The sequence below is a fragment of the Pristiophorus japonicus genome, chromosome 32 (assembly GCF_044704955.1).
Source record: "Pristiophorus japonicus isolate sPriJap1 chromosome 32, sPriJap1.hap1, whole genome shotgun sequence".
Taxonomy (NCBI): domain Eukaryota; kingdom Metazoa; phylum Chordata; class Chondrichthyes; family Pristiophoridae; genus Pristiophorus; species Pristiophorus japonicus.
Window position 1 is genome coordinate 3,863,251 of NC_092008.1, and position 19,645 is coordinate 3,882,895.

General features: G+C 52.5%; 2 protein-coding genes across 3 annotated transcripts in view; one reads left to right on the forward strand and one right to left on the reverse strand.

Moving 5' to 3' along the window:
• The window catches only part of LOC139240503 (RIB43A-like with coiled-coils protein 2), a 62,299-nt gene extending 61,670 nt beyond the window's left edge, over positions 1-629 (reverse strand). Inside the window, exon 1 of the mRNA XM_070869045.1 lies at positions 540-629. Coding sequence (XP_070725146.1) covers positions 540-629 — 90 coding nt within the window. The remainder of the gene's footprint in view (positions 1-539) is intronic.
• Positions 630-1,408: 779 nt separating this feature from the next.
• LOC139240450 (structural maintenance of chromosomes protein 1A) overlaps positions 1,409-19,645 on the forward strand; it is a 72,439-nt gene continuing 54,202 nt past the window's right edge. For both annotated transcript variants that reach the window (XM_070868976.1, XM_070868977.1), the window contains exons 1-7: positions 1,409-1,609; positions 7,029-7,217; positions 9,137-9,249; positions 10,883-11,086; positions 14,516-14,754; positions 17,803-18,061; positions 19,176-19,316. In XM_070868976.1, the coding sequence (XP_070725077.1) occupies positions 1,501-1,609; positions 7,029-7,217; positions 9,137-9,249; positions 10,883-11,086; positions 14,516-14,754; positions 17,803-18,061; positions 19,176-19,316 (1,254 nt within the window). In that variant the 5' untranslated portion in view covers positions 1,409-1,500. The remainder of the gene's footprint in view (positions 1,610-7,028; positions 7,218-9,136; positions 9,250-10,882; positions 11,087-14,515; positions 14,755-17,802; positions 18,062-19,175; positions 19,317-19,645) is intronic.

Genomic DNA, 19,645 nt, shown 5'->3' on the forward strand with positions numbered 1-19,645 from the left:
AGTTTGACCAAGTTCCTGGTGCTTTGCAACACACAAAAGGACGCTTTGGGTCACCATGGCAACGGGCCGCGGCACCTTGAGCCAGAATAGGGGGAATTGCAAATTAATAATTTCTAAAATCATATCTTTCCGCACTCCGTCAGCCTCCAGTTGATTTATTCCGCGATGTAATGTTTAATGAGCCATCCATGCGTTGCAATAGCTCTACATTTCCTCGCATCTTATTCCTTTCTCTTCCTTTAAACAAGCTGCTCACCCCCCCCGGCTAAAAATGGAACATACCCACTTCAGGGCGATTGACGTCCTTCTCCCCCAATCAGATTCAGGGGATGTCGAACGGGCGGGCCAATAGCGCGTGAGAGGAGGCGAGCCAATTCCACTGCGCAGGCGTCCAGCGCCCCGTTTAACGCAGTGCCGGTTGCCGCCTGCGCGGTGGGCGGCGTGTGAGCGACGCACGCCGGGAGTTGGAGTTCACTCTCCTCTCCGCGGCCATGTTAGATGGAGCTAGAGGAACTACAACTCCCGGTGTCGTTACAAACAGGAGATTGACGCCTGCGTGCCGGCAACCTCGCAGGCCTGCGGAGGGGTGCATCTTGGGAGTTGTCGTTCTCCGTCCCATTTGCGGCCATGTTAAGCGGACCGAGAGAAACTACAACTCCCAGTGTCATTAAACCGGGGGAGATTGACGCCTGCGTAGTGGCATCCTCGAAGTGTGTGGAGCGGTGCTTTGTGGGTGTTATAGTTCCCCCTCCCATCCGCGGCCATGTTAGGCGGACCGAGAGAAACTACAACTCCCAGTGTGATTAAACCAGTGGAGATTGACGCCTGCGTACTGGCATCCGCGAAGCATGTGTAGCGTTGCATCGCGGGAGTTGTAGTCCCCCCCACCCATCCGCCGCCATGTTAAGCGGACCGAGAAGAACTACAACTCCCAGCGCGGCTTGAAACTTGCGCACCGGGAGCCCCAGCAAAGAGCGCGGTTATGACGCCTGGCCCATGCCGCCTTGGGTGGGGGTGGGGCGGTGCATTGTGGGAGCTGTAGTCCGCCCACCCATCCGCGACCATGTTAAGCGGACCGAGAAGAACTACAACCCCCAGCTTTATGATTGACGGCTGGCCCTTCCGCCTGACCGGGGGGTGTGGAGGGGGAGAGAGGTGGCTTGTGGGCGTTGTAGTTTCCTCTCCCATCCGCCGCCATGTTAAGCAAACCGAGAAGAACTACAACTCCCAGCGCCTGCTTGACACCTGCGCACCGGGAGCCCAGCAAAGAGCGCGGATTGACGCCTGGCCCTCGGGGCTGGGGGGGGGGGGGAGAGGTGGATTGTGGGAGTTGTAGTCCCCTCTCCCATCCGCGACCATGTTAGGCGGGCCCGGAAGAACTACAAGTCCCGGGAAGCCCGGCGGGGTAGCGGCTGTGAGAGACCCAGAGAGAGAGAGAGAGAGAGCGGGAGGGCGGCTATCCGTCAGTGCCGGGCCGGGAGAGACAGAGACAGAGACACCATGGGCTTCCTCCGGCTGATCGAGATCGAGAACTTCAAGTCGTACAAAGGCCGCCAGATCATCGGGCCCTTCAAACAGTTCACGGCCATCATCGGGCCCAACGGTTCGGGTGAGCGGCTGAGGCCGGGGGGAGGCGCGGGGGCGGCGGCCGGGGGCACTACTCGAGGCCGGGGCTTGGGGTCCCGCTAGGCCGCAGTGTTTTATGTTTAAATGTGATATTTATATTATATTTTGTTTAAATGTTAGATTTCACATCACTTTATATTTAAATCTATTTTATATATCATATTTTACATTTAAATGTTATATTTTATATCCTTTTATGTTTACATGTTACATTTATATTTAAATCTTACACATTTTGTTATCTTTAATATTTAAATGGTAATTTTTTAATATTTTTTACGTTAAATATTTTTTTTTACATTTGTTTCAATGTTACTTAAAACATTTAAGTTTATATTTGTAATAATTAGCTCTTTATCTTAATATTTAGGTGTTTATATTAATATTTAAATATTTAAATTCTTAATATTTAAGTCTTTATATGTTTTATATTTAAGTCTTTTTTTATATTTAAGTCTATATTCTTAATTAAGTCTCTTAAATATTAAAAATAGGCTTAAATATTAATATAAACTTAAATATTAAGTCTATATTAATATTTGAGCCTGTATTAATATTTAAGCCTATATTTTGAATTAAGCTTATATTTTTAATTAAAGCTATTAATATTTAAGCTTATATTTTTAATTAAACCTATTAATATTTAAGCTTATTTTTAATTAAAGCTATTTTTAATATTTAAGCTTATATTTTTAATTCAACCTATATTTAATATTTAAGCTTATATTTTTAATTAAAGCTATTAATATTTAAGCTTATATTTTTAATTAAACCTATTTTTAATATTTAAGCTTATATTTTTAATTAAACCTATTAATATTTAAGCTTATATTTTTAATTAAAGCTATTTTTAATATTTAAGCTTATATTTTTAATTCAACCTATATTTAATATTTAAGCTTATATTTTTAATTAAACCTATTAATATTTAAGCTTATATTTTTAATTAAAGCTATTTTTAATATTTAAGCTTATATTTTTAATTAAAGCTATTAATATTTAAGCTTATATTTTTAATTAAAGCTATTAATATTTAAGCTTATATTTTTAATTAAAGCTATTTTTAATATTTAAGCTTATATTTTTAATTAAAGCTATTTTTAATATTTAAGCTTATATTTTTAATTAAACCTATTAATATTTAAGCTTATATTTTTAATTAAAGCTATTTTTAATATTTAAGCTTATATTTTTAATTAAACCTATTTTTAATATTTAAGCTTATATTTTTAATTAAACCTATTAATATTTAAGCTTATATTTTTAATTAAAGCTATTTTTAACATTTAAGCTTATTTTTAATTAAAGCTATTAATATTTAAGCTTATATTTTTAATGAAACCTATTTTTAATATTTAAGCCTATATTTTTAATTAAACCCATTTTTAATATTTAAGCCTATATTTAATATTTAAACCTACTTTTAATATTGAAATCTATATATTTTTGATATTTAGCGTGTTTGTATGTGTTGGAAAGTTTGTTGTAATGTTGCAGGATGTGAGAGCGTGTCTGTGCAGTAAAATGATCACAGCTGAAGGGGCCAAGCTGCTCAAACAAACATCGTGTTTCTCATCATCATCAAAGGCAGTCCCTCGGAGTCAGAACTTGCTTCCACTCTAAAAATGAGTCCTTAGGTGGCTGTACAGTCCAACACGAGAAATTGTGTTTATAAACACCAGCTAAAAGCAGAGCAGTCAGGCTGGTTCCTTACCACTCTCTGGTTTGTCCCCAGCTGGAGTACTGTGTCCAATTCTGGGCACCACACTTTTTAGGAAGGATATGAAGGCTTTGGAGAGGGTGCCGAGGGAGATTGACCGGGAATGGTCCCAGGGAAGTGGGACTTCAGTGACGTGGAGAAGCTGCGATTGCTCTCCTTAGAGCAGAGAAGGTTAAGAGGCGATTTAATAGAGGTGTTCAAGATCATTTAGAATATCCATTAATGATTTAAACGATGGAATTGAGTGTAATATCTCCAAGTTTGCAGATAACACTTAGCTGGATGGCAGTGTGAGCTGTGAGGAGGATGCTAAGAGGCTGCAGGGTGACTTGGACAGGTTAGGTGAGTGGGAAAACGCATGGCAGATGCAGTATAATGTGGATAAATGTGAGGTTATCCACTTTGGTGGCAAAAACAGGAAGGCAGAATATTATCTGAATGGCGGCAGATTAGGAAAAGGGGAGGTGCAACGAGACCTGGGTGTCATGGTTCATCAGTCGTTGAAAGTTGGCATGCAGGTACAGCAGGCGGTGAAGAAGGCAAATGGCATGTTGGCCTTCATAGCGAGGGGATTTGAGTATAGGAGCAGGGAGGTGTTGCTGCAGTTGTACAGGGCCTTGGTGAGGCCACACCTGGAATGTTGTGTTCAGTTTTGGTCTCCTAATCTGAGGAAGGACATTCTTGCTATTGAGGGAGTGCAGCGAAGGTTCACCAGACTGATTCCCGGGATGGCAGGACTGACATATGAAGAAAGACTGGATCGACTGGGCTTATATTCACTGGAGTTTAGAAGAATGAGAGGGGATCTCATAGAAACATATAAAATTCTGACGGGACTGGACAGGTTAGATGCAGGAAGAATGTTCCCGATGTTGGGGAAGTCCAGAACCAGGGGTCACAGTCTAAGGATAAGGGGTAAGCCATTTAGGACCGAGATGAGGAGAAACTACTTCACTCAGAGAGTTGTGAACCTGTGGAATTCTCTACCACAGAAAGTTGTTGAGGCCAGTTCGTTAGATATGTTCAAAAGGGAGTTAGATGTGGCCCTTACGGCTAAAGGGATCAAGGAGTATGGAGAGAAAGCAGGAAAGAGGTACTGAGGTGAATGATCAGTCATGATCATATTGAATAGTGGTGCAGGCTCGAAGGGCCGAATGGCCTAGTCCTGCACCTATTTTCTATGTTTCTATGAGGGGTTTTAATAAAGTAAATAACGTAAAACAGTTCCCAGGGGCAGGAGAGTCGGTAACCAGAGGGACACAAATTTATCAGAATGATACCCGGACTTCAAGGCTTACAATTATAAGGAGAGATTACATAAACTAGGGTTGTATTGCCTGGAATTAAGATGGTTAAAGGGGTGATTTGATCATAGTTTTCAAGATATTAAGCGGAACCGATCGGGTAGATGGAGAGAAATTAATTTCCGCTGGCTTGGGATTCTAGGGAAAAAAACCCAAAGAATTGCATTTCTATAGCGCCGTTACCACCTCGGGACATCGCAAAGTGCTTCACAGCCAATGAAGTTCTTTTTTTGAAGTGTGGTCGTGTTATAACGCCGGAAACTGCCCCGACTGCTTTCTCGGGTGGATGTTAAAGAACCCGCAGCACTACTTCGAAGCAGGGAAGGGCCTCTATCGGGTCTTCTAGAAGAAAAAAAAAGCAGGGAGGTATGATTTAAAAAGTCAGCAGATGACTCTTAAAATCGGCCGTGAGGTTGATAATGAAGAAGAAAGTTGCGGACTGCAGGAATATATCAATGGACTGGTCAGGTGGGCAGAGCAGTGGCAAATGGAATTTAATCTGGAGAAGTGTGAGGTAATGCCTTTGAGGAGGGCTAACAAGGCAAGGGAATGCACATTAAATGGTCGGACACTGAGGTGTAGAGGAACAGAGGGACCTTGGAGTGCAGGTCCACAGATCCCTGAAGGCAGCAGGCCAGGTGGATAAGGTGGTTAAGAAGGCATACGGGATGCCTGCCTTTATTAGCTGAGGTACAGAATACAAGAGCAGGGAGGATTATGCTTGAACTGTATAAAACAGTTCTTAGGCCACAGCTGGAGTACTGCGTGCAGTTCTGGTCAGCACATTACAGGAAAGATGTGATTGCACTGGAGAGGGTGCAGAGGAGATTTACCAGGATGTTGCACTGGAGAGGGTACAGAGGAGACTTACCAGGATGTTGCACTAGAGAGGGTGCAGAGGAGATTTACCAGGATGTTGCACTAGAGAGGGTACAGAGGAGATTTACCAGGATGTTGCACTGGAGAGGGTACAGAGGAGGTTTACCAGGATGTTGCACTGGAGAGGGTACAGAGGAGACTTACCAGGATGTTGCACTGGAGAGGGTACAGAGGAGATTTACCAGGATGTTGCACTGGAGAGGGTACAGAGGAGATTTACCAGGATGTTGCACTAGAGAGGGTACAGAGGAGATTTACCAGGATGTTGCACTGGAGAGGGTACAGAGGAGGTTTACCAGGATGTTGCACTGGAGAGGGTACAGAGGAGACTTACCAGGATGTTGCACTGGAGAGGGTACAGAGGAGACTTACCAGGATGTTGCACTAGAGAGGGTACAGAGGAGATTTACCAGGATGTTGCACTAGAGAGGGTACAGAGGAGATTTACCAGGATGTTGACGGGACTTGGGAATTTTAGAGATGAGAAAAGATTGGAGAGGCTGGTGTTATTTTCTTTGGAACAGAGGAGGCTGAGGGGAGATTTAATTGAGGTGTGAGGAGCCTGGATAGAGTGGATAGGACGGACCTGTTCCCCTTAGCAGAGGGGTCAACAACCAGGGGCACGGATTTAAAGTAATTGGGGGGAGGTTTAGAGGGGGCTTGAGGGGAAATGTCTTCACCCAGAGGGTGGTGGGGGTCTGGGGGGAAACTCACTGCCTGAAAGGGTGGTAGAGGCAGAAACCCTCACCACATTTGGATGTGCGCTCGAAGTGCCGTAACCTACAGGGCTACGGACCGAGAGTTTTGCTTTTCCATATTTACGAAAGGACATACTTTGCTTTGGAGGCAGTTCAGAGAAGGTTCACTCGGTTGATTCCGGGGATGAGGGGGTTGACTTGTGAGGAAAGGTTGAGCAGGTTGGGCCTCTACTCATTGGAATTCAGAAGAATGAGAGGTGATCTTATCGAAACGTATAAGATTATGAGGGGGCTCGACAAGGTGGATGCAGAGAGGATGTTTCCACTGATGGGGGAGACTAGAACTAGGGGGCATGGTCTTCGAATAAGGGGCCCATTTAAAACTGAGATGAGGAGGAATTTCTTCTCTCAGAGGGTTGTAAATCTGTGGAATTCGCTGCCTCAGAGAGCTGTGGAAGCCGGGACATTGAATAAATTTAAGACAGAGATAGACAGTTTCTTAACCGATAAGGGGGCGGGCGGGGAAGTGGAGCTGAGTCCATGATCGGATCAGCCACGATGGTATTAAATGGCGGAGCAGGCTCGAGGGGCCGAATGGCCGACTCCTGCTCCTATTTCTGATGTTCTTGAGAGCTGGAAAGTGGGATTAGGCCGGAATGGCTCTTTGTCGGCCGGAATGGTCACGATGGACCGGAATGGTGGTCTCCCGTGCTGTCAATTTCTGTGATTTAAATGAGCCATGTTGGGTTCGACGCTTACTGTGTGCGTGTTTCCTTACCCCCCCCCCCCCCCCCCCCCCAGGCAAATCGAATCTCATGGACGCCATCAGCTTTGTCCTGGCCGAGAAGACCAGCAACCTGCGGGTGAAAACGCTGAAGGACTTGATCCACGGTGCCCCGGTGGGCAAACCGGCCGCCAATCGGGCCCTGGTCAGCATGGTGTACGCCGAGGACAGCGGCGAGGACAAGGTCTTCACCCGGGTCATCGTGAGTGAGTATATAGCGGGCCCTCTCCCAGGGTTGCGTCTTGTCTCGAGTCAGACCGACCTCCCGTGGGCCCTGTTCAAATCCGGGCGGAATTGCCGGGATCGGAATCTCTCAGCGCGGAAAAGACTTGCATTTCTATAGCGCCTTTCACCACCACCACCATCATCATCGGCAGTCCCTCGGAATTGAGGAAGATTTGCTTCCACTCTTAACACGAGTCCTTTAGGTGGCTGAACAGCCCAATACGGGAACCGCAGTCCCTGTCACAGGTGGGACAGACAGTGGTTGAGGGAAGGGGAGGGTGGGACAGGTTTGCCGCTCGCTCCTTCCGCTGCCTGCGCTTGCCTCCTGCACGCTCTCGGCGACGAGACTCGAGGTGCTCAGCGCCCTCCCGGATGCACTTCCTCCACTTAGGGCGGACTGGTCTTTGGGCCCAGGGACTCCCAGGTGTCGGTGGGGATGTTGCACTTTATTAGGGAGGCTTTGAGGGTGTCCCTTGTAACGTTTCCTCTGCCCACCTTTGGCTCGTTTGCCGTGAAGGAGTTCCGAGTAGAGCGCTTGCTTTGGGAGTCTCGTGTCTGGGTGACATGCGGACAATGTGGCCCTGCCCAGCGGAGCTGGTCGAGTGTGGTCAGTGCTTCGATGCTGGGGATGTTGGGCCTGGTCGAGGACGCTAACGTTGGTGCGTCTGTCCTCCCGGACGTCCCAAAGCGCCTCGCGGCCAGTTAAGTGCTTTTTGAAGTGTTGTACCATGGCAACCAATTTGTGCACAACACGCAGCGATGTGATAACGACCGGATAATCTGTTTTTTTGTTTAGTTGGTCGAGGGATAAATATTGGCCCCAGGACACCGGGGAGAAATCCCCCTGCTCTTCTTCCAATAGTGGCCCCGGGATCTTTAACGTCCAGCTGAGAGGGCAGATGGGGCCTCGGTTTAACATCTCATCCGAAAGACGGCACCTCCGGCAGTGCGGGGCTCCCTCAGTACCGCCCCTCCGACAGTGCGGGGCTCCCTCAGTACCGCCCCTCCGACAGTGCGGGGCTCCCTCAGTACCGCCCCTCCGACAGTGCGGCGCTCCCTCAGTACCGCCCCTCCGACAGTGCGACGCTCCCTCAGTACCGCCCCTCCGGCAGTGCGGCGCTCCCTCAGTACCGCCCCTCCGACAGTGCGGCGCTCCCTCAGTACCGCCCCTCCGACAGTGCGGCGCTCCCTCAGTACCGCCCCTCCGACAGTGCGGCGCTCCCTCAGTACCGCCCCTCCGACAGTGCGGCGCTCCCTCAGTACCGCCCCTCCGACAGTGCGGCGCTCCCTCAGTACCGCCCCTCCGACAGTGCGACGCTCCCTCAGTACCGCCCCTCCGGCAGTGCGGCGCTCCCTCAGTTCGCCCCTCCGGCAGTGCGGCGCTCCCTCAGTACCGCCCCTCCGACAGTGCTGCGCTCCCTCAGTACCGACAGTGCGGCGCTCCCTCAGTACCGCCCCTCCGACAGTGCGGCGCTCCCTCAGTACCGCCCCTCCGACAGTGCGGCGCTCCCTCAGTACCGCCCCTCCGACAGTGCGGCGCTCCCTCAGTACCGCCCCTCCGACAGTGCGGCGCTCCCTCAGTACCGCCCCTCTGACAGTGCGGCGCTCCCTCAGTACCGCCCCTCCGACAGTGCGGCGCTCCCTCAGTACCGCCCCTCCGACAGTGCGGGGCTCCCTCAGTACCGCCCCTCCGACAGTGCGGCGCTCCCTCAGTACCGCCCCTCCGACAGTGCGGGGCTCCCTCAGTACCGCCCCTCCGACAGTGCGGCGCTCCCTCAGTACCGCCCCTCCGACAGTGCGGCGCTCCCTCAGTACCGCCCCTCCGACAGTGCGTCGCTCCCTCAGTCGGCGAACGATTCCCGAGGCGGACCTGCGGGACTAATTGTGTGTAATGTTACAGGTGGCTCCTCGGAGTACAGGATCAACACTAAAGTGGTGCCCTTGCAGGAATACAGCGAGCAGCTGGAGAAATTGGGCATTCTCATCAAAGCCCGCAACTTCCTGGTCTTTCAGGTAACACTGACGCCCGCCTGCCTTGTATTTTGTTTCCCCCCTCTTTAAAGTTTTCCTCCATCCCACTTCTGAAGGTGTTGATTTGTGTCTCCAGCCCCTACACCCTCCCTATCTCTGTCACCCCCTCCGGCCCCTACACCCCTCCCTATTTCTGTAACCCCCTCCAGTCCCTACACCCCTCCCTATCTCTGTAACCCCCTCCGGCCCCTACACCCCTCCCTATCTCTGTAACCCCCTCCAACCCCTACATCCCTCCCTATCTCTGTAACCCCCTCCAGCCTCTACACCCCTCCCTATCTCTGTAACCCCCTCCAGCCCCTACACCCCTCCTATCTCTGTAACCCCCTCCGGCCCCTACACCCCTCCCTATCTCTGTAACCTCCTCCAGCCCCTACACCCCTCCCAATCTCTGTAACCCCCTCCAGCCCCTACACCCCTCCCTATCTCTGTAACCTCCTCCAGCCCCTACACCCCTCCCTATCTCTATAACCCCCTCCGGCCCCTACACCCCTCCCTATCTCTGTAACCCCCTCCAACCCCTACACCCCTCCCTATCTCTGTAACCCCCTCCAGCCCCTACACCCCTCCCTATCTCTGTAACCCCCTCCAGCCCCTACACCCCTCCCTATCTCTGTAACCCCCTCCAACCCCTACATCCCTCCCTATCTCTGTAACCCCCTCCAGCCTCTACACCCCTCCCTATCTCTGTAACCCCCTCCAGCCCCTACACCCCTCCTATCTCTGTAACCCCCTCCGGCCCCTACACCCCTCCCTATCTCTGTAACCTCCTCCAGCCCCTACACCCCTCCCAATCTCTGTAACCCCCTCCAGCCCCTACACCCCTCCCTATCTCTGTAACCTGCTCCAGCCCCTACACCCCTCCCTATCTCTATAACCCCCTCCGGCCCCTACACCCCTCCCTATCTCTGTAACCTCCTCCAGCCCCTACACCCCTCCCTATCTCTGTCGGCCCCTACGCCCCTCCCTATCTCTGTAACCTCCTCCGGCCCCTACACCCCTCCCTATCTCTATAACCCCTTCCGGCCCCTACGCCCCTCTCTATCTCTGTAACCCCTTCCGGCCCCTACACCCCTCCCTATCTCTGTAATCTCCTCCAGCCCCTACATCCCTCCCTATCTCTGTAACCTCCTCCAGCCCCTACGCCCCTCCCTATCTCTGTAACCTCCTACGCCCCTCCCTATCTCTGTAACCTCCTCCAGCCCCCTACACCCCTCCCTATCTCTGTAACCTCCTCCAGCCCCTACACCTCTTCCTATCTCTGTAACCTCCTCCAGCCCCCTACACCTCTTCCTATCTCTGTCACCCCCTCCAGCCCCTACACCCCTCCCTATCTCTGTGATCACCTCCAGTCGTACAGCCCTCCGAGATCTCTAGATTCCCGCACGAGGGGGACACATCCTCTCTGCATCTACCTTGTCCAGCCCCCTCGGAATCTCACACGTTTCGATAAGATCACCTCTCCTTCTCCGAAACTCCAATGAGTAGAGGCCCGCCCTGCTCAACCTTTCCTCATCAGACAAAACCCCCTCACGTCGGGAATCCAAGGAGAATGCGCCTATTTCCCGCGCTCTTGCCCCGGCGGTAACGGCGGCTGCGTTTCCTCGGTCCGCAGGGGGCGGTGGAGTCCATCGCCATGAAGAACCCCAAGGAGCGGACGGCGCTGTTTGAGGAGATCAGCCGCTCAGGCGAGCTGGCCCAGGACTACGACAAGCGGAAGAAGGAGATGGTCAAGGCGGAGGAGGACACCCAGTTCAACTACCACCGCAAGAAGAACATCGCTGCCGAACGCAAGGAGGCCAAGCAGGAGAAGGAGGAGGTAGGCTTGAGAGCGATGGGGGGGGGGAGAGAGGGGGGGGTGTTCATCGGTCTGTCGTGTGATTTCCGGCACAGAAACAGGCCATTCGATGCCGATCATGCACACCCATCCATTCCCTGACTCCGGTAAAATCGGAGACGTTTACAGCGCGGGAAGGAGGCCATTCCGACCCACCGTGTCCGCCTCGCGCCGGCCGACCAAGAGCCATCCCGGCCTAATCCCACTTTCCCGCTCTGGGTCCGTAGCCCTGTGGGTTACGGCACTTCGAGCGCACGTCCAAATGTGATGAGGGTTTCTGCCTCTACCGCCCTTTCAGGCAGCGAGTTCCCCCCCCCAGACCCCCACCACCCTCTGGGTGAAGACATTTCCCCTCAAACCCCCTCTAAACCTCCCCCCAATTACTTTCAATCTCTGCCCCCTGGTTGTTGACCCCTCTGCCAAGGGGAACAGGTCCGTCCTATCCACTCGATCCAGGCCCCTCACACCTCAATTAAATCTCCCCTCAGCCTCCTCTGTTCCACAGGAACAGGAGGAGGCCCATTCAGCCCCTCGAGCCTGTTACATTAGGAACAGGAGGAGGCCCATTCAGCCCCTCGAGCCTGTTACATTAGGGACAGGAGGAGGCCGTTCAGCCCCTCGAGCCTGTTACATTAGGGACAGGAGGAGGCCGTTCAGCCCCTCGAGCCTGTTACATTAGAGACAGGAGGAGACCATTCAGCTCCTCGAGCCTGTTACATTAGAGACAGGAGGAGACCATTCAGCCCCTCGAGCCTGTTACATTAGGAACAGGAGGAGGCCGTTCAGCCCCTCGAGCCTGTTACATTAGGAGCAGGAGTAGGCCACTTCAGGCGCACATCCAAGTATTTTTTAAATGTGGTGAGTGTTCCAGCCTCTACCCCATCATCATATCACAGGCAGTCCCTCGCAATCGAGGAAGACTTGCTTCGACTCCTGAAGTGAGTCCTTAGGTGGCTGAACAGTCCAATACGAGAACCACAGTCCCTGTCACAGGTGGGACAGGCAGTGGTTGAGGGAAGGGGATGGGTGGGACTGGTTTGCCGCACGCTCCTTCCGCTGCCTGCGCTTGGTTTCTGCACGCTCTCGGCGACGAGACTCGAGGTGCTCAGCGCCCTCCCGGATGCACTTCCTCCACTTAGGGCGGACTGGTCTTTGGCCAGGGTCTCCCAGGTGTCGGTGGGGGATGTTGCACTTTATCAGGGAGGCTTTGAGGGTGGTCCCTTATAACGTTTCCTCTGCCCGCCTTTGGCTCGTTTGCCGTGAAGGAGTTCCGAGTAGAGCGCTCGCTTTGGGTGCCTCTACCACCCTTTCAGGCAGTGAGTTCCGCCCCAGACCCCCACCACCCTCTGGATGAAGACATTTCCCCTCAAATCCCCTCTAAACTTCCCCCCAATTACTTTCAAACACTGCCCCCTGGTTGTTGACCCCTCTGCCAAGGGAAACAGGTCCGTCCTATCCACTCTATCCAGGCCCCTCACACCTCAATTAAATCTCCCCTCAGCCTCCTCTGTTCCAAAGAAAACAGCCCCAGCCTCTCCAATCTTTCCTCATCGCTAAAATTCTCCAGTCCAGGCAACTTCCTGGTAAATCTCCTCTGCACCCTCTCGTGCAACATCCTGGTAAATCTCCTCTGTACCCTCTCTAGTGCAACATCCTGGTAAATCTCCTCTGTACCCTCTCTAGCGCAACATCCTGGTAAATCTCCTCTGTACCCTCTCTAGTGCAACACCCTGGTAAATCTCCTCTGTACCCTCTCTAGTGCAACATCCTGGTAAATCTCCTCTGTACCCTCTCTAGTGCAACATCCTGGTAAATCTCCTCTGTACCCTCTCCAGTGCAACATCCTGGTAAATCTCCTCTGTACCCTCTCCAGTGCAACATCCTGGTAAATCTCCTCTGTACCCTCTCTAATGCAACATCCTGGTAAATCTCCTCTGTACCCTCTCTAGCGCAACATCCTGGTAAATCTCCTCTGTACCCTCTCCAGTGCGATCACACCTTTCCTGTAATGCAGTGACCAGAACTGCATGCAGTACTCCAGCTGTGGCCTAACCAGTGTTTTATGCAGTTCAAGCATAACCTCCCCACCCCCTGCCCTTGCATTCCATGCCTCGGGCAATAAAGTCTGTGTTCTGTGCTTCTCAACCCCTTACCCTGAGACTGTGACACCCTGGTTCTAGACTCCCCAGCCCGGGGGAAACATCCTCCCTGCATCTACCCTGTCAATCGCCCTCAGAATCTTGTAAGTTTCAATAAGATCACCTCTCATTCTTCTAAACTCCAGAGAGTATAGGCCCAGTCTGCTCAATCTCTCCTCATAGGATAGCCCTCGCATCCCGGGAATCCAGAACAACGCCCTGTGGCAGCGAGTTCTGCGTTCTCACCACTCTCTGGGTGAAGAGGTACTGCCTTAATCATCATCTTCCTCTCCTTCCCCCCCCCCCCCCCTGCACACCCACTCTACCTAAAAGCACAGAGTCCTGTTGGGATACTCTTTCACGGATGCCCAGCCCCAAGTGGCCAACATCTGTAGACCTAGAACGCAAGTTGGCAGGTTTTTCTGTAATCGAGGCATTTGGGAACGCTGGAGTTGCTGCTGTCGAGTCGGGTGGAGGCTGGATATTAAGTAGCAGTCTGATCTTCCCATCTTGCCCCTCCCGACAGTGCGGCGCTCCCTCGGTACCGCCCCTCCGACAGTGCGGCGTTCCCTCGGTACCGCCCCTCCGACAGCGCAGTGCGGCGCTCCCTCAGTACCGCCCCTTCGACAGTGCAGCACTCCCTCAGTCCAGCCCCTCCAACAGTGCGGCGCTCCCTCGGTACCGTCCCTCCGACAGTGCGGCACTCCCCCAGTCCAGCCCCTCCGACAGTGCGGCGCTCCCTCAGTCCAGCCCCTCCGACAGTGCGGCGCTCCCTCAGTCCAGCCCCTCCGACAGTGCGGCGCTCCCTCAGCACCGCCCCTCCGACAGCGCAGTGCGGCGCTCCCTCAGCACCGCCCCTCCGACAGCGCAGTGCGGCGCTCCCTCAGCACCGGCCCTCCGACAGCGCAGTGCGGCGCTCCCTCAGCACCGCCCCTCCGACAGTGCGGTGCTCCCTCAGTACCGCCCCTCCGACAGCGCAGTGCGGCGCTCCCTCAGCACCGCCCCTCCGACAGTGCGGCGCTCCCTCAGCACCGGCCCTCCGACAGCGCAGTGCGGCGCTCCCTCAGCACCGCCCCTCCGACAGCGCGGTGCTCCCTCAGTACCGCCCCTCCGACAGCGCAGTGCGGCGCTCCCTCAGCACCGCCCCTCCGACAGTGCCGGTGCTGGAACCCACGACCTTTGACTCCGAGGCGAGAGCGTGACCCCAGTCAGAAGTGTTGTGGGGCCTTGCGTCGTTGCTCACCTATTCTGCTTCCCCCCTCTCCTCCCCCAGGCGGAACGCTACCAGCGCCTGAAGGACGAGCTGGTCCGCTCCCAGGTCCAGCTGCAGCTCTTCAAGCTCTTCCACAACGAGTCGGAGATTGAGCGGCTGAGCAAGGACCTGGCCTCCCGCAACAAGGAGATCGACAAGGACAAGAAACGCATGGACAAGGTGGAGGAGGAGATGAAGGTGCAGAAGAAGGAAGTGGGAAAGCTGACCAGGGAGCAGCAGCAAATCGAGAAAGACATCAAGTAGGCGGTGTCCGAGCGGCTGATCGTGTGGGGGTTCTGGAGTCGCGGGGCGGGGATGTGATTCAGTCCGGGTGTTCATCGCAGGCAGTCCCTCGGAATCGAGGAAGACTTGCCTCCACTCTTAAAATGTCCTTAGGTGGCTGAACAGTCCAATACGGGAGCCACAGTCCCTGTCACAGGTGGGACAGACAGTGGTTGAGGGGAGGGGAGGGTGGGACTGGTTTGCCGCACGCTCCTTCCGCTGCCTGCGCTTGCCTCCTGCACGCTCTCGGCGACGAGACTCGAGGTGCTCAGCGCCCTCCCGGATGCACTTCCTCCACTTAGGGCGGACTGGTCTTTGGGCCCAGGGACTCCCAGGTGTCGGTGGGGGATGTTGTACTTTATCAGGAAGGCTTTGAGGGTGGTCCCTGTAACGTTTCCTCTGCCCACCTTTGGCTCGTTTGCCGTGAAGGAGTTCCGAGTAGAGCGCTCGCTTTGGGAGTCTCGTGTCAGGGGGGCATGCGGACAATGTGGCCCTGCCCAGCGGAGCTGGTCGAGTGTGTGGTCAGTGCTTCGATGCTGGGGATGTTGGGCCTGGTCGAGGACGCTAACGTTGGTGCTTCTGTCCTCCCAGGGGATTTGTTGGATCTTGTGGAGACAGCGTTGGTGGTATTTCTCCAGCGACTTGAGGTGTCTACTGTACATGGTCCATGTCTCTGAGCCATACACGAGGGCGGGTATCACTACAGCCCTGTAGACCATGAGCTGGGTGGCAGAATGGCGGGGCTGGTATGGGACTCTCTCCGGGAATTAGTGGCGTAAGGAAAGACCTGGCCTGTTCTGGATAAGGGATTTTGCCAGACGAGGGGTGGTCACGTTAAATTGGATGGTACAGGTACTGAGCAAGGGGATATCTGGGCTGGGAGTGCGCCATAGAGATTGTGGGAGGGGGGAGGGGACGGGGCGGTGGATCGCGGGGTCAGGCCAGCGATTGAGGGAGTCGGCAGCGAGAAAGGACTTCAATTTGTTCATGGCGGAGTTCTGGCAATGCGCCACCCGGTGGCCGGAGGTGGTTCTGGACAAGGGAGTTCTGGATAAGGGAGGTTCAACCTGTACCAACAATGAGGCAGTTCAGAGAAGGTTCACTCGGTCGATTCCTGAGATGAAAGGGTTGCCTTATGAGGAAAGGTTGACCAGGTTGGGCCTCTACTCATTGGAGTTCAGAAGAATGAGAGGCGATCTTATTGAAACGTATCAGATTCTGAGGGGGCTGGACAGGGTGGATGCAGAGAGGATGTTTCCCCCTCGTGGGGGGAATCTAGAACTAGGGGGCACATCGTCTCAGAATAAGGGGTCGCCCATTTAAGACGGAGATGAGGAGGAATTTCTTCTGGTGAATCTGTGGAATTCTCTGCCCCAGAGAGCTATGGCGGGGCTGGCTCACTGAATGTATTTAAGGTGGAGATAGACAGATTGTTGAACGATAAGGGAGTCGAGGGTTATGGGGAGCGGGCGGGGAAGTGGAGCTGACTCCATGATCGGATCAGCCGCGATCGTATTGAATGGCGGAGCAGGCTCGAGGGGCCGAATGGCCGACTCCGGCTCCTATTTCTTGTGTTCTTATCTGTGCTGAACAGCAGAAGGAGCACGACAATTGCTCTCTGTCTTCTGGAACAAGCCAGGGATCCTGCTATCCAGTGGAAAGCACGTACTTATGAATGTCCAGTGAAGCCAGATTTGGCCCTGACACGATTGAACAGACTGGCATTATTTACCTTTGGCACCGCGGTTGAATGTGGAGGAGAAGGGCGAATTGGATAGCAATTTATATTGATCCTTCAAGGGAAGTTAGCGGCGGGTATTTACTGCTGGGGGCGAAGACCGCAACTTCCCAGCACCCGCCAGTCTAACATAGAAACATAGAAAATAGGTGCAGGAGTAGGCCATTCGGCCCTTCGAGCCTGCACCACCATTCAATAAGATCATGGCTGATCATACAACTTCAGTACCCCATTCCTGCTTTCTCTCCATACCCCTTGATCCCTTTAGCCGTAAGGGCCACATCTAACTCCCTTTTGAATATATCCAATGAACTGGCCTCAACAACTCTCTGTGGTAGAGAATTCCACAGGTTCACCACTCTCTGGGTGAAAAAGTTTCTCCTCATCTCGGTCCTAAATGGCTTACCCCTTATCCTTAGACTGTGTGACCCCGGGTTCTGGACTTCCCCAACATCGGGAGCATTCTTCCTGCATCTCACTTGTCCAATCCCGTCAGAATTTTATATGCTTCTATGAGATCCCCTCTCATTCTTCTAAATTCCAGTTAATAGAAGCCTAGTCAATCCAGTCTTTTTTCATATGTCAGTCCTGCCATCCCGGGAATCAGTCTGGTGAATCTTCGCTGCACTCCCTCAATAGCAAGAATGTCCTTCCTCAGATTAGGAGACCAAAACTGCACACAACTCTAAAAGTGTGGTCTCATCAAGGCCCTGTATAACTGCAGTAAGACCTCCCTGCTCCTATACTCAAATCCTGTCTCTATGAAGGCCAGCATGCCATTTGCTTTCTTCACCGCCTGCTGTACCTGCATGCCAACTTTCATTGACTGATGTACCATGACACCCAGGTCTCGTTGCACCTCCCCTTTTTCCTAATCTGTCACCATTCAGATAATATTCTGCCTTCCTGTTTATCCAAAGTGGATAACCTCACATTTATCCACATTATACTGCATCTGCCATGCATTTGCCCACTCACCTAACCTGTCCAAGTCATCCTGCGGCCTCTTGGCACCCTCCTCACAGCTCACACTGCCACCCAGCTTAGTGTCATCTGCAAACTTGGAGATATTACATTCAATTCCTTCGTCTAAATCATTAATATATATTGTAACCAGATGCAATTGCGCTCTCAGTGACCTCGGTGAGTCCCCTTCTGAACCATTTCACCCGTCGTTTTAAGAATGGAAGACGAGGCCCCTAGCAGACAAGGGTGGGGGGGGGGGGTCCTTTTAAACATATAATCGCTCCTGTTGGCTTACAACCTCTCGGTCTCTTTCCACCTCCAGGGAGAAGGACGCAGAGCTGAACCAGAAGCGGCCGCAGTACATCAAGGCCAAGGAGAACACGTCGCACAAGATCAAGAAGCTGGAGTCCGCCAAGAAGTCCATGCAAAACGCTCAGAAGCAGTACCAGAAGCGCAAGGCGGACATGGACGAGCTGGAGCAGGAGATGCTGTCGGTCGAGAAGGCCCGGCAGGAATTCGAGGAGCGCATGGAGGAGGAGAGCCAGAGCCAGGGGCGCGACCTGCAGCTCGAAGAGAACCAGGTAATGGGTGAGCCGCTGGAGAGCAATTTGGCGCCGTCGTAATTCACGCCGATCCTTCAGGGAGGTTTAGCGGCGGCCGTTTTCCTGCTTGGGGAGTGGGGGAGGGGGGCGCGCGGGGAGCAGCCAGCAATTTCCAGGCACCCGCCAGCCTAAAGAGAAGCACTTGCTCTCTGACTGACCCCAATTTGACGTGGTCATAGAAATTTCCTAACACCCGCCAATCTAAAGAGAAGCTGACCTCAGGAAGTCCCCACTTGCAGCAATTGGATCTGCAGCGTTGGGTAACGCGACCCGTGGCGTTGGCGGGCATCCCGGTGTCAGCATCAGCGCACTCTGGTCGGGTACAGAACAGAAGAAGGGGCGTTTCCGTTAACGCCTTTCACGCCCTCGGGGAGTTGCAAACGCGCTTGGCGGCCGCTCGTCCGCTTCAATGTTGCATTGTACGTGGGGCTTGAACCCGCAACCTTCCGACTGTGGCCCGAGGGCAGCTAAATTCAAGGCCACGTCAGATTGCTGTAAATTGGGGTCAGTCAGAGAGCAATCGCTTCTCTTTAGACTGGCGGGTGTTAGGAAATTTCTATGATCACGTCAAATTGGGGTCAGTCAGAGAGCAATTGCTTCTCTTTAGACTGGCGGGTGTTGGGAAATTTCTTATAATTCTATGACCATGTCAGATTGCTGTAAATTGGGGTCAGTCAGAGAGCAATCACTTCTCTTTAAACTGGTGGGTGTTGGGAAATTTCTATGACCACGTCAAATTTCTGTCAATTGGGGACAGTCAGAGAGCAATCGCTTCTCTTTAGACTGGCGGGTGTTGGGAAATTTCTATGATTCTATGACCACGTCAGATTGCTGCAAATTAGGGTCAGTCAGAGAGCAATCGCTTCTCTTTAAACTGATGGGTGTTGGGAAATTTCTATGACCACATCAAATTGCTGTCAATTGGGGACAGTCAGAGAGCAATCGCTTCTCTTTAAACTGATGGGTGTTGGGAAATTTCTGGCTTTTGTGCGATTCTTTATATATATTTTTTTACAAAGGTTGGTTTTGATTGGCGGCAAAGTCTCGAATGGGTGACCCACCTCTGCGTTTTTCTCCCCTCCACCACCCCCAGGTGAAGAAATACCATCGGCTGAAGGAAGAAGCAAGCAAACGGGCTGCCACCCTGGCCCAAGAGCTGGAGAAATTCAACCGGGACCAGAAGGCCGACCAGGATCGGCTGGACTTGGAGGAACGGAAGAAAGTGGAGACTGAGGTGGGCTCCGAATTCGGAGAAATCGAGGACCAACACTCGTACAAACAGCCGTGCCTTAGAAACATAGAAAATAGGTGCAGGAGTAGGCCCTTCGAGCCTGCGCCACCATTCAATATGATCATGGCTGATCGTTCCCTTAGTACCCCATTCCTGCTTTCTCTCCATACCCCTTGATCCCTTTAGCCGTAAGGGCCACATCTCACTCCCTTTTGAATATATCCAACGAACTGGCCTCAACAACTTTCTGTGGTAGAGAATTCCACAGGTTAACTATTCTCTGAGTGCAGCAGTTTCTCCACATCTCGGTCCTAAATGGCTTACCCCTTATC